The 13,899-nt window shown below is 37.4% G+C and overlaps 1 protein-coding gene and 1 pseudogene across 10 annotated transcripts in view; both read right to left on the bottom strand.

The window, feature by feature from the left end:
* Nucleotides 1-9,961, bottom strand: part of SPATA7 (spermatogenesis associated 7) — a 36,125-nt gene extending 26,164 nt beyond the window's left edge. For 2 of the 10 annotated variants that reach the window (XM_032623901.1, XM_032623902.1), the window contains exons 1-3: nucleotides 9,794-9,961; nucleotides 5,362-5,436; nucleotides 3,353-3,448 (exon numbers count right to left, since the gene is read on the bottom strand). In XM_032623901.1, coding sequence (XP_032479792.1) covers nucleotides 3,353-3,448; nucleotides 5,362-5,436; nucleotides 9,794-9,812 — 190 coding nt within the window. In that variant the 5' untranslated portion in view covers nucleotides 9,813-9,961. Of the gene's footprint in view, nucleotides 1-3,027; nucleotides 3,102-3,352; nucleotides 3,449-5,361; nucleotides 5,437-9,793 lie in introns of those variants that run through there. The other 8 variants (XM_032623908.1, XM_032623906.1, XM_032623904.1 and 5 more) reach the window with 7 other exon arrangements.
* Nucleotides 9,962-12,594: 2,633 nt separating this feature from the next.
* On the bottom strand, nucleotides 12,595-12,958 carry LOC116750006 (annotated as a pseudogene).
* Nucleotides 12,959-13,899: the final 941 nt, after the last annotated feature.

The raw sequence follows: 13,899 nt of genomic DNA, 5'->3' as shown, positions 1-13,899 counted from the left end.
ACTTGCACTTCCTTGTTTTGATTTTTATGCTACTTATAGAGATGAAAAATACCTTTGATAAAAAATATACTGGTTGGGATTAACAGCTCATTAGATACTGCAGAAAGAAATATTAGTGAACTTGAAAACACAGCAATATAAATATTCAAAATGAAACAGAGTAAAGACTGGAAAACAAATGTGCAGAGCATCACTGACTTAACCTACCTGTACCACTCACTTAACATACTTGTAACTGGAGTCTAAAAACAAGCTTGAGAAAATAAAAGAGCAGAATTGGAGCAGCTACATTATCTAATTTCAAGACTTACTGTAATGCTATAGTGATGACGGCAGTGTGGTATTCTAATAGACAAACAGATCAACAGAAGTGAAGAGTAAGTCCAGACACAGACTCTTGCATATGGTCAATTGTCTTTTAAAAAGTGACAAGGCAGTTCCATAAGGAAAGGACAATCTCTTCAACAGATAGTACTTCAGTATTTAGATATCCATAGGCAAAAAAGTGATCCTTATATCATACCTTATAAAAAAACTAACCCAAAATGGATTATAAACTTAAATGTAGGAGCTAACACTTATACTTCTAGAAGAAAACACGCAAGAAAATCTTAATGACCTAAGATTAGGCAAAGATTTCTTAAACAGGATATGAAAAGCATAAACTATTAAAAATTTGAAAAGCTGGACTTGATTTCACATATAACAAAATATTTTTCTTTAGATTTTTTAATCATTTAAAATATAAACTTCAGAAAACATGAACCAAAATTTTAAAACTTTAGCTCTTCTAATGATAAAATTAAAAAATAAAATTAAAAGACACTGGTGGAATTCAAATAAGGTCTGTATTTAATAATATTGTGTCAATATTAATTTCCTGGTTTTAATAATTGTATTATAGCTTTGGAAGATTTTGACATCAGGGAAAGCTGGGTGAAGGGTTTCTTTGAAATTCTGTACTATTTTTGCAACTTTTCTATAAGCCTAAAGTTATTTCATAATAAAAACTTCAGAAAATGAAAAGACAAGTCACAGACTGGGAGAAAATATTTGCAAAATATGTATCTGACATAGGACCCATATTCATATAAAGAGAACTCTCAAAACTTAATACTAAGAAGACTAACAATCCATTTTTTAAAAATGGGCAAAAAATTTAAATAGATATTTCACCAAAGAAGATACACAGATGGCAAATAAGCATAAGAAAAGTTGCTCAATGAAAAGGGAACCCCTGTGCACTGCTGGTGGGATTGTAAATTGGTACAATCACTATGGAAAACAGTATGAAGGTTCCTCAAAAAATTAAAAATAGAACTACTATATGATTCAGTAATTCCACTTCTGGGAATTTACCTGAAGGAAATAAAAACAGTAATTAAAAAGCTATATGCACTCCAATGTTCACTGCAGCATTATCCACAATAGCCAAGATATGGGAGCAAGCTAAGTGACTATTGATAGATGAATGAATAAAGATGATGTGGTGTACATATATGATGGAATATTACTCAGCCATAAAAAATGAAATCTTGTCTTTTGCTATAACATGAATGGATCTAGAGGGTATTATGAGAAGTGAAATAAGTCAGACAAAAAAGACAAATACTGTATGATCTCACTTATATGTGGAATCCGAAAAACAAAACGAACAAACAAAATGAAAAGACTGAGATACAAAGAGTAAATGAGTGGTTGCCAGAAAGGAGGGAGCTGGGAACGGGGGGCAAAATAGGTGAAGGGGATTAAGAGGTACAAGCCTCCCTTTATACAATAAATAAGCCACGGATAAGTACTACATAGCATAAGGAATAGGGTCAATAATATTGCAATTAACTTTTTATGGGGACAGGTGGTTAGTAGACGGTGATCATTTCATAATGTATGCAAATGTCAAATCACTATGTAGTACACCTGAAACGTAATATTGTATGTCAACTATGTTTCAATTTAAAAAAGGGGAAAAAAAAGTTGCTCAACATCATTAGACATTAGGGAAATAGAAACTAAAACCCTATGAGATACCATTACATATCCACTAGGACTGCCAATAGGAAATGTTGGTGAGGATGTGGAAATGATGGAAATGAAAAATGTCACTCTGGAAAATGGTCTGGCAGTTTCTTATAAAGTTAAACATACACTTTACCATATTATGCCACCATTCCACTCCTAGTAAATAAATTTATCCAAGTGAAATGGAAACATACATTCAAAGATTCTATGTGAATGTGTACAGCAGCTTTATTCCTAATTGCCAAAAGTGAGTCAATACAATCCAGATGTCCACCAACTGATGAAGTGATAAACTAATTGTGGTATATTCATTAAAGGGAATACTGCTTAGCAATAACAAGGAAGAAATACTGAACATGGATTAGTTTCAAAAGTGTTAACTAATTGAAATAAGCCAGACCCAAAATGATACATATTGTATAATTCCATTTATATGAAATTCTATAAGAGGCAAAACTATAGTGAGAGAAAAGAGATCAGTGGTTGCCAGGAACTGGAGGGAAGAGAGTGATTGCAAAGGACCAGGGAGAACCTTTTGGGACGATGAAAATGTTCTATACCAGGAGTCAGTGAACATTCTCTGTAAAGTAACAGAGAGCTAATTCTACAGGCTTTGCAGGGTGCTATAGCCTCTGTCACAACTAGTCAACTCTGCCTTTTAGTGTAAAAGCCACCATACACGATGTGTAAAAGAATGAATGTGACTGTGTTTATTTATGGACGACAGAATTTCAATTTTATGTAACGCTCACATTCTTCTGATTTTTTTCAACCATTTAAAAATATAAATAGCACTCTTAGTTCAGGAGCTGTACAAAAACAGGTGGCAGGATGACTTGGCCTGCAAGCTGTAGTTAGCCCATCCTTCTTTTATAGCATGACTGTAGTGGTAATCATAAAAATGTATATATTTTTCAAAAATTTCAACTGTACACTTAAAATTAGTTCATTTTATTATATTTAAGTTACACCTCAAAAAGCTGACAAAAAGAAAAAAATTGTAGTTACCATCTTCTCTGTGTAGCTTCTTCAAATTTGAAAACAGAAGAGATCATAAACTTTTGTTATATTAAGATCAGCATCTAATCGCAAAAATATATTAGGAATAACAGGTAAAATGAAACAACATAGACATTACATTCAAATACAGTTAATAAAAATGGCATTTTGAATTTGCTAGGTATATAGAGTCTGTGGTTGGTATCTTACTACACCAAACACAAACCCATGGGTATATAATGTATTCATTTTTGCTACAGATTTACATTAACTAGAAGTGAAGCTGAGAAGGGTTTAAATTGGGTACAGAAAGTTAACATTTGCACATTTTTACCTTTGGCTGAAAGGATTTTATTATAGTGAACAGCCATGTGATTCTTGACCAGTTGGAGGGTACTTAGTCTGAGAGAGGAGGAGTCAGTGCAAAAAGCTAAAAATTAAAACATATTTAATCATTATATATTTAAAATATAAAAGTCATCATGAGATAAACAAGTTACTGATTATTAAGCTCCTTTTTATAAAATGTTCTGAAGTTTAACCATGGAGATACTGACATTATATCTGTGATGCTGAAGATGTCCTAGCTGTCACCTTGCACTGATAATGAGCTATTCACTACTTTGGGTTCAAACCTTTCTAGGAATAAGTTTTACAAGCCTGAGAGTTTTGGGAAAAGACTGAGAAATATAATCTACCATTACATTTACAAAACTATTTCTTATCGACAGCTCTCAATCTCATAACTAAAAATGTTTAGCTGCTTGCCTGATGATAAAATAATGTTACCATTGTTAACACTTGAATACATGGAGTCTGGGAAATCAAACAAATCCCAAACTCTAGGCAAAGATTCTATTCTGAGATGCAAACTTCTAATTTTATATCTGAAAACAAGACCTACAAATCTGTTTACTGCATTCTTTTTGAAGTATTAGGACTATCTTAAGTATAATTACAAAAATATTGGATGACATTAAACTTCTTGACCTCCTCTAAACTGTTAAAAGAAATCTTAGAATTAAGCATGTATATATGAGTATAAATGTATAAAATGTAGACATAACTTCTTTAAACATTAAAAAGTTTTTGAGAAGTAATACATGCATGTGGTTAAAAATTATAGCTAAAATGGCATAGAGACATTGAAAAATAAGTGAATTTCCTGCCCTGACCCCTAGTCTCCTCTCCCAGAAGTATACTCTGCTACTTTTTTAATGTATCCTTCCAAGAAAATTCTATGCATAATAAAAGTATATACAATAATGATAATCTTGACACTAATACTACAACTACTACTAAAAACATTTATTGAATAGGTACCATGCATGCATATATTGCTCTAAGCTCTTTACCTGTAAAAACTCATTTAGTCATTATTATCACCATTTAATAGACGTGCAAACTGAGGCAGAGAGATGTGAGTAAGGTCTTCAAGGTCACACAGCTGATAAAGGATGCAGTTTAGATGTGAACCAAGGCAACCTCATACTTACAATCACTATTCCTATACCAGCTCTGCACATATATTCTTTAAAAAAAAGTTAGTATAAGACGTATTGTTCTTCATCCTGCTTTTCTATATATGTATCTTTTAAAACTAGTTCAAAATTTTTATTTAAAAATTGATTTTCAAAGTTTATGATTCTGGCTCTATGTGTATATATATGCTTTATTACAAAGAAATAAATGAGGTAATGGAAAATGATTCTTCTTTCACATTTGGAAGATCAGTATAAAGGATTTTTCATGTAAATAAGGAAAGAAAGACTTTCGATTAGTATTTTGCCTAAAAACCCAGGCTTAAACATTTTAAGCTATAATTATAAAAATACTTTAAATGTACATTAAAATTTACTTTAAAGGGTTTAAAATGTGAAAACATCTACAGAATACAGATTCCGCTTTCATAGGATCTAGAAGTCCAATTGGATAAAGAGGCCCAGTTGGATAAGTGTTTGCTCCTGATACAAAATGCATTTTCCAAGGGCTCTTTTCCTCTGCACAGCTTTTCCTTTTCAGTGCTGTGTCTTTAACAATCTGCTAATGACCATTTTAACAAGGAAGGCATGCCTTCAGCCAGGGTAGCTGGCCAGCAGAGAAGAGCTGGGCTGGAGCTGCAGCAGGGAGCACAAGGTAGCAAGGTCCACATCCAGGGCATGATGGGCTCCTAAATTCTCTAACCTCAAGAACTCCCATAATATGTAATTATAATTGATAATATGAAGTTCAAATATTGATTAAATGAAGTATTTTTTCATCATGTTATATAATTTACAAGTAAAGGAAACACACTTGGTCAATCTTTTAACAATCTTTTACCATTTTAAGTACCTCACTTACCATTACTTTTGGTGCTCAAGTGTCCTTTAAATAGGCAGGGTGGACCATATCTGGGAAGGACAGAGGTTGCTCTCACTTTTAACAAAAAAAACATGAATTAGGATAAATGAAACACAACTTTCACAAAGACACTACTGAACACATAAAAAATAATAAACTTATCTTTACCAAAATTGTTTAAAATTTTATTCAATCATATTACTAACCAGCAATGATATATCACACAAAAATTCGGCGGCCATAGATAAAAGGCTTTCTCTTTTAAGAAAATAAGTAATTTTCAAAGCAGTTGTGCCTTGAGGCTTAAGTTTCACTGGATAAAATGATAAACACATTAATTATGTTATTTGATATATACTGACTTTATTCAGTAAATCACTGACCTACTGGTTTTTAAATGATTTTGAGACAGAACACAACTAGATTTTCAGTTGATACATATGATTAACTATTTCAGTTAATCATAGGCTGGTCTGTCCTTAAAAATAACTTTAAGTAATCCTCTCACAAAGTAATTTGGTAAATTATAAATTATACAGTATAATATTATTATATATAAGTATATAAAAATGTCAGAATCAGAATTTAATGATTAAAGATGTCTTAAGGTTCATCTAGTCCAACCCACTTACCCTCTTGGTTGGATTCTATCTAAGCATCTTATATTCATAAATTTATTTACTCATTCATTCATTCATTCATTCATTTATTTATTCATGGCTGTGTTGAGTCTTCATTGCTGCCCATGGGCTTTCTCTAGTTGCGGCAAGTGGGGGCTACTCTTTGTTGCAGTGCGTGGGCTTCTCACTGCGGTGGCTTCTCTTGTTGCGGAGCACGGACTCTAGGCACCGGGCTTCAGTAGTTGTGGCATGTGGGCTCAGCAGTTGTGGCTCGTGGGCTCTAGAGCGCAGGCTAAGTAGTTGAAGCCCACGGGGTTAGCTGCTCTGCAGCATGTGGGATCTTCCCCAACCAGGGCTCGAACCCGTGTCCCCTGCAATGGCAGGTGGATTTTTAACCACTGAGCCACCAGGGAAGTCCCTAAACATCTTATATTTAAAAGCACCTCTAGTGATGGAAAACTCACTATGTCCCCTAAAGTCAGTGTCTCATGTTTCAGACCAGATAAGCTGTCAGAAAATTAGATATATACTTTATCACAAAATAACTTCTCTCCCGAAAAAGTGATTGTGTTTTGAGGGGTAACCTCCAAGATAGGAAGGCTGAGTTACAGAGTTTAATGGAATTTAACGTGCAAAACATAGTGTATCCCAAGGCATGTTTTAAGTGGGTAAAATGGCCAGTCTGCTATCAGGTGGACTTTTATAAGCTATAACGGTGTGGGGAAGACACAAAGTCTGGAAGAAATATGATGTTTGAAAATAGAAAAAGAGCTATCGAGATAGTAGAACTAAAGTCTAGGATCAGAGAACAAAGCCTGCCAGAACAGACTAAAACAAAAAACAATCTGAGATCAGAATACCCAAGAAGCTCCTTCTACATCATAGGCCAGAGAGCCAGAAGGAAAAATATTAACTTATTTAGGACAAGAGAAGTCAAGGTGATACCACTTGAGCTGGTAATGAAGACAGTCATGAAATTAGCACAGTTTTTGCCCGGAGAGACAGACTAAACATAAAAAGAGCAAACTAACCAACAAACTCTCAAGCAAACCTTATTTCTCCAGAGGGAAAAAAGTGTTGACTTTTTGCCTGCCCAGAATCCAATGCCCCTTTATCTGGAAATAGGACCTCAACCTGCTTGGGGAACCACTCCTCCCCTCTCTTAGCCCAGCTGGTTCAAGTGGAGCCCACTGCTCAGAGGTGGGCATATCACCCCAAACTGGCCAGCAATGATGACTGAATCAGGAATGACTGTGACCCAAGTCCAGCCAATGAGACACAATCATGGGATTTTTACTGGAACTCTTAGGAAATTCCTAGAACATAAATAAGCGTGGCACTACTGGTGGCCATCTTGCACAACACAATGGGAACCTGTCTGAGAACGAAGCCTACACAGAGGGAAGTGTAACCAAGACCAAATGAGATCCCTGGTAACATCGTCTGAGTATCGGGATCTAACCATGTTTGAAGCTCTACCCTCCCTAGCCTATTTGTACATCAACTCAAAAAGTCCTATTTTAGCTTAAGCCATCTTGAGTTGGGCTTCTTCACCTGTAGTCAAATGCTAACTTACTGAATACCGCTAATTGTGCCTGACACTGTTCTAAGCACTTTGTAGAAACAAATTCACGTAATCCTTACAATAATCCTATGAGGGGTACTATCATTATCCCCACTTTATAGATGAAACACAAAGAGGTAAGCATGTAATTTCCTCAAGATTACACAACTACTATGTGACAGATTTCGGGTCTGAACCTAGGCAGTCTGGCTTCTGAGTCAACCATTACACTATCTTGATCAATATAAATTGCTTAGGGCTCAAACCATGCTCCAAGCTACTATATCAAGTGAAACAGGCTAAGAAGTATGTAGTTTATTCCCTCCAAATTCCTTTCTAATGTATGTGTGTTTCCCTTCAGTTCACAGAAAAAGAAAAAGCAGGTATATCTAGAGAAGTTAGAAAGCACAATGTCAGAGAGAACAAATGACAAAAGATAAATTATAACGTTAGATGTCTTAATATTTTGTGCTCTTGAAAGCATCAAAGGTAACCTCTTAATGAAATCAAAGAAATTTAGAAAGTGCAATACTTTCAGTTAAAATTAAGAATTTTAGCTCTGGCTAAAATTACTTATGGTTTCCTATTAATAATTATGGTATAGGAGAACTGACTACCCTAGATCTCTGTTGGATATTACATTTTGTTTAAAAACTCAAAATAAAAAACGTTTGATACTATATATTATATAATGTCCTAAAAATGAAGCTAATTAAATTGGGTAAGTTATAAAAATAGAAACCTTTTTACATTTTGACATGAGCCTGACTTTAAAAATAATTTAATTAATAAATACTGACACTAAGTCTATTATATTCTAAATTTTACATATATCCTTTCCCATGCTCCCACTTCTACCATGGGATAGTTAAGTAAAACAATGGCTCTTGGGTTTCACATTCATCACACCTGGATTCAAAGCCTGTTGTGCCACTTAACTGTGACCTCGGCAAGTTACTTATGATCTTTTAGTTTCTTCACTGTAAAATGCGAATACCTATGTACAAGATGTTCTGTGGATTGAAAAACGTTAACTTGGCAATAGTTTCTGGTACACAGCAAGAGTAATGTTAGCCTATGTGGTAAAACTTCTGAAAACCATTAACAGCACTTTTGTTTGCTTTTTCTGGAACTTAGGTGGCAAGGTGTCAGAGTATACCATTTGGTGATCAATGAATAGTTATCTCCTACATTTAGAACAGCACTTATTTTGATCAATGATTACATAATAGAGGTGCACTTGTATTCAAAGCAAGACTTGTTGCAAGGAACCATCCAGCAGCTTGGTTTAAAGGTACAGTTTAAAATAGATAAGAGCACTGAATTGGGAGAAGAGGTCTGAAGACTGCCTTATCTGCCTCGCTCAGAAAGTGCCAAGATGCAGATTATTTAGACTGGGCTGACTCCTAGAAATTTAAAGTTATATGGCTCAAATTGTTCCACAGTGATGTACATTTTTAACCCAGAGTATTCAGTCAAGGGCAGGTATACATAGTGACCATGGATTAGTCCTTTGCTCCTAAAACTGTAGCCAGCAATGCTGCATCATTTGGAAGCTTATTAGAAATGTAAAATCTCAGCCGCCGCCCCCCCCCCCCCCCCGCATCAGACTTACTGAATCATAACCAGCATTTTAACAAGATTCCTAGGTGATTCCTATTCGCACTAAAGTTAGAGAAGCCCTGGGTTACTCAATGGTGTTTTTTTTTCGGGGGGGCGGGGACGGGGTTACAGTATGAAGGATTTTGTATTTACTGAGTACTTACAATGTGCCAGGAGCTTTGTATGTATTATCCGCATTTAATCCTCAAGATTAAATGGGTGTTTTTACCCATTTAATGTAAAAAAAAAAATCCATGGGTGTTTTTACCACCACCCATGGCTCGAGATGAGGAAACTGAGGCTCACCCCTCGGGAGTGCAGCGGGGCTTAATTTTGGGCCCAGGGAGGTCTGACTCCAAAGACCACATTTGGTTCCTCTGCCTCCGACCCCGAATTCAGGGGACAGGGCCTCCTGGAGTGAGGGCAAGAAGTTCTGAGCAAAAAGTGGATCTGTGAATCCCGCAAGCAGGGCTTCATCCCGGGCGAGAGGCCTGGGCAGCTCGGGGCAACACTCGGGTCAACACCGGCGACTAAGCAGGGGTCGGGGAGCGCCCAGCGCGCGGCCTCGACCCGCGCGGCCCGTTACCCGAGGGTCGGAGAGCGGGTCGACGCGAGATGGCGGTCGCCCGCGACAGCTGCCCTTTACCTCTCCGGCTGCCATCCATACTTAGATCCTCTTGCAGCCGCCGTGGGGACACGCTGGGTCCCCTTTGGTCCTTCCCGGGGCCGGGCCAGCCCCCGCAGCAGACGTTTGGCGAGAAAGAAGCCACGGGCGGCGGCAGGAGCTGAAGACTGACGCAAAGCAGGTTGCTAAGTGCAGGCTCCAAGGCGCCTGGGTTGTGACGTCACGGCGCAGGCACGTGCGCTCCCGCGGCCCCGCAGCCCCGCCCCCCGCCGCAGAGGACGCTAGGGTGGACGGACTGGGCGGGGAAAGAGCCCCAAGGGCCAGTCTGTTGCTCTGGATCTCTGCCAGTAGTCCACAGAGCGGCCGCCAGTCAGGAGTCGAGCCACCAGCACCTGGCAGGCCTCATCCCTTCGGGAAGAGAGGGGAGAGATGGTAGTCTCATCCGGCATCCGTGTCCCTTGGGTCCCGGAAGGAAGTCAAACGCAGTTGTTGGTTGAGGTCAGGGTAACATTTAACCAGCTCCAAATAATTAAATTTCCAAGCAGTACGTGAACATTTGGATTAGTGAAAATCCTGGGGATGAAAAACATCTACATATTTATATCTTAATTCTTAACCCCAGTAATCAGTTTGCATTTCCTTTCTGTTTACTGAGCTTCCTCCATCCTCTTCCACCAACACCCCCCCCCACCGCCTTTTTTATCTTAAGGCGCCAATGTGTTTTCCTTTATGATGGAAGAGAGTTGCAACATGAACAAGGCATTGATTTATCCGTAACTTTGAACAATTTGTTTAATTTTGAAGCAGTTACTTTTGAATCCTTGGAAATAAGAACAGAATGGGGTGTGGAGCATAGTAATGTGTCGCTTCTCAGCAGCAGCTCTACTGACATTTTGGGCTGGATTCATAATTCTTTGTTGGGGGGTGGCTGTCCTGTGCACTGTAGGATGTTTAGCAGCATCCCTGGCCTCTATGCACTGCATGCCAGTAGCAACCCACCCACTCCACCCCTGGTTGTGACAAAAAATGTCTCCAGCTGTTGCCAAAGTTCCCCTGAGAGGCAAAACCGCGCGCACACACACACACACACACACACACACACACACACCCAACCTCTGCTGTAATGGAAAAAGTACTGGCTTTGGAGTCAGATATGTGGAACTTAATTGTGAGTTTTTTGCCACAGTTAGTTCCTAAATTTCTTGAATTCGTTTCCAAACCTCTCCAAGCCTCAAGCCCCTCTTTTCTAAGATGTAAGAGATGCTACTAACTTTGTAGTTGTAAGGAATAACACATACAGTGCCTGGCAAAATGAGATGTTCAGAAAATAAAAGTTTTCTCTCTTCTAAGACTTTGTCTCGGAAGAACTTGGGTATCAGGAAATTCAGGCATAAGGGAGTAAGTCAGGAACACTATGAAAAGGAAAGGGGAATAAGCCAGAAATTCGTCTGAACTCCTGATTCTCTAAGACTCTAGGGAAAGGAGAAAATTAGATTCAAAATCTGAGAAATATGGAAGTGTGTGTGATGGTTCTGTGGCCCCCAACAGCAGAAGTCATTTAGAAGGGTGCAGGGGTAGAGAGTCAGGTGTTACCGAGAGAACAAAAACACTCTTGCCTACCTACTCATTAATGCTTGAAATCCCTGAAACCTTTTATTCCACTACTAGCATCTGGAAAATATCTTGCATATAATAGGCCTCCAGTAAGCATTTGTTAGATTGAATTAGAACCAAAACATAAAGGGCAAGTGCCTCTGGGAGAAGCAACACAGTGACTTGACTCACACAAAGGTGATGCCAGCTTCTCTTGTGAAAGTAGATTTTGGGTATCAAAAGTAAATTTGAGTTTCAGATAGGAAAGGGCCTCCACGATTAAGCGAAGACAGCAAAGTGGGAGAGGGTTCTGAAGACTATATTGCTTGCTATCCAACTTCAGCTGAAGCCATCCTCATTTCATTATTTTTCTTTTAAGTATTTTATTCCAATTCTTTCAAGAAGTGGACAATAGGGTCTTTTTCTCTCCAATTTTAGCAGAGAACATATTATCATAAGTGCATTTTAATTTGTCCTTGGCTTTCACTCTGTGTATAAAGAAGAGAGAGAAGATCCTTTCTGGTTGCTGTTCCCAGGAGATAACCCATGATCATAGGCAGATGCATGCAGCTGTTATGGGCTTATTGTAGATTTAGTTTCCAAGAACACGCTTCCACTGGGGAATCACCACCAGTTACAAAAGTCTTGGAGATTAGACATTCCTGAAGACCTTTTGTTGAGTATTTAAACATGAATTTCTCATTGTTAAGAAATCATTCCAATGGTACATTTTTGTTATTGATATCTGGAGGCTTGTATCTGTATTTTAGAAGGAAAACAATTTTCTCCCTTAATGCATTGCTATGTTTACTTTTATTATTGAGTTTCTTCTTTTTGTCTTAGCTTGTCAGCTCAAAACTAAGACTTGTGCTCAGTTGCAATAACTATTCATAGCCTATTTTTCTATTTACCTCTTTAATTCCCTTTATTAGGCAGGTGGCTTTTATTCTTCTACTCTTATTTAATGGTTTAATCAAACTTATTTTTTAAAGCATTAAACATGAGGTTTATTTTAAGTATGAGTCCACTGTGTGTTATACTGACAGTAGATACAGGGCCAGAATAAGTTTGTAAATATTCATACATGTGTAAAAAAGACTGCAACTTACACATACTTTCTTTACTTGATTGAAAGACTTCTTATGGTACATAAAATGCTTTCTGTAGTTGATCTCAGCTTTGTTCACACTGAAGTGAATTGTATCCAGGTTTTCTAAGCTCAAGACTGCTCAATTGCTGCTGCCGCCACCGTTGGTTTGTTTTCTTTCAGGATCAAGGTGGATACTTTCATATAAAATCTTGTTTTTAATTCCTTCTCTGGCAAGTCTTTCCTGGATTCTTAGCTTTGCATAATTATACCTACAATTGAACCAGCATCCTAAAGTTACCAAGATAAAACCTCCTACTTCCAACATCACGTGATCTTCTAATTCTACTGGTTAACAAAAAATGTCCAAAGCCAGCCTCAACAGATCCTAATGAGCCGTATAATATCGAATCCCGTGCATAGGGAATGTTTTCAACATCTAAAATTCATAGGAGCTTAAACGGCTTCCCCTTCCTGGGCTCCCCGGGCTCCAGCACAGCCGCCATGGGGACGGTCGGTGCCTTTGCCCCTAATCAAGCCTATTTTTAATTAGATGAGTTTGAAGCCCTTTGGAAATGGGGATATAAATAAAATAAACTATGTATTATTACATACCATAATATATAGCCTAATACATATACTATATTGTTCATTTATTCTATTTTATTATATATTATTTTAAGACATATTGTATTATTACATTTACATTTAATCTATATCTTTATAGAGTACCATTACTTGCATAATTCAGAGGATTCCTGGAATTTATATTTGTCTGCTTGGCCATGCTCAGTATCATCAATGAAAACTATCCAGTAAATGCAGTGAAAGCACCAAGAGGTAAAGGCCAAGATAATCTTTTCCCATTCAATGGCTAATTATGAACATATTTTCATCTTTAAAGTCCCTGAAGGACAAAAATGAAGGACTTTTTTTAGGGAATATTTTTTAAGGTGTACCTATCAGGGCAGAGAAAAGAAATGAAATTAAATGATCAATGTGCCCTATATGTTGGCCCCAGTCTCAAAACAAAATCCCTTAGGTTTTGGTGGAAACCTTGGAAATTTGAGCTATTGACTATTTCTCAGTCATTCTCCAATCAAAATACTGTAGCTATTCATTCATCTAATAAGTAAATGAGAAAATGGAACTTCAGAGCTTGGCAGTATTAGCATGTTATGAAGTAATGGATTAATTTGCTGTTTGTCACTAGAGGGGGCTTTAGGAAAGTTTTAAGCTGCATCTCTATGAGGAAGACAGTCAAGCCATAGGAGGCAACATTAACTTACAAATCTTACTCAAGGAGTGTAAGGAGTGAAAAGCATTTTGAAACGTGACTTCAAGGTAGAGCTTCTCCAATAATTGTTAGTGACATATATACCGAGTTCTTTCTTGAGCACAGGAAGAAATTACTGTATTATCTGAAGGCCCTTCATGAATAAAAAAA

The sequence above is a fragment of the Phocoena sinus genome, chromosome 2 (assembly GCF_008692025.1).
Source record: "Phocoena sinus isolate mPhoSin1 chromosome 2, mPhoSin1.pri, whole genome shotgun sequence".
NCBI lineage: Eukaryota > Metazoa > Chordata > Mammalia > Artiodactyla > Phocoenidae > Phocoena > Phocoena sinus.
The sequence above is the reverse complement of the archived record's forward strand: the minus strand, read 5'-3'. Positions and strand labels throughout refer to the sequence as shown.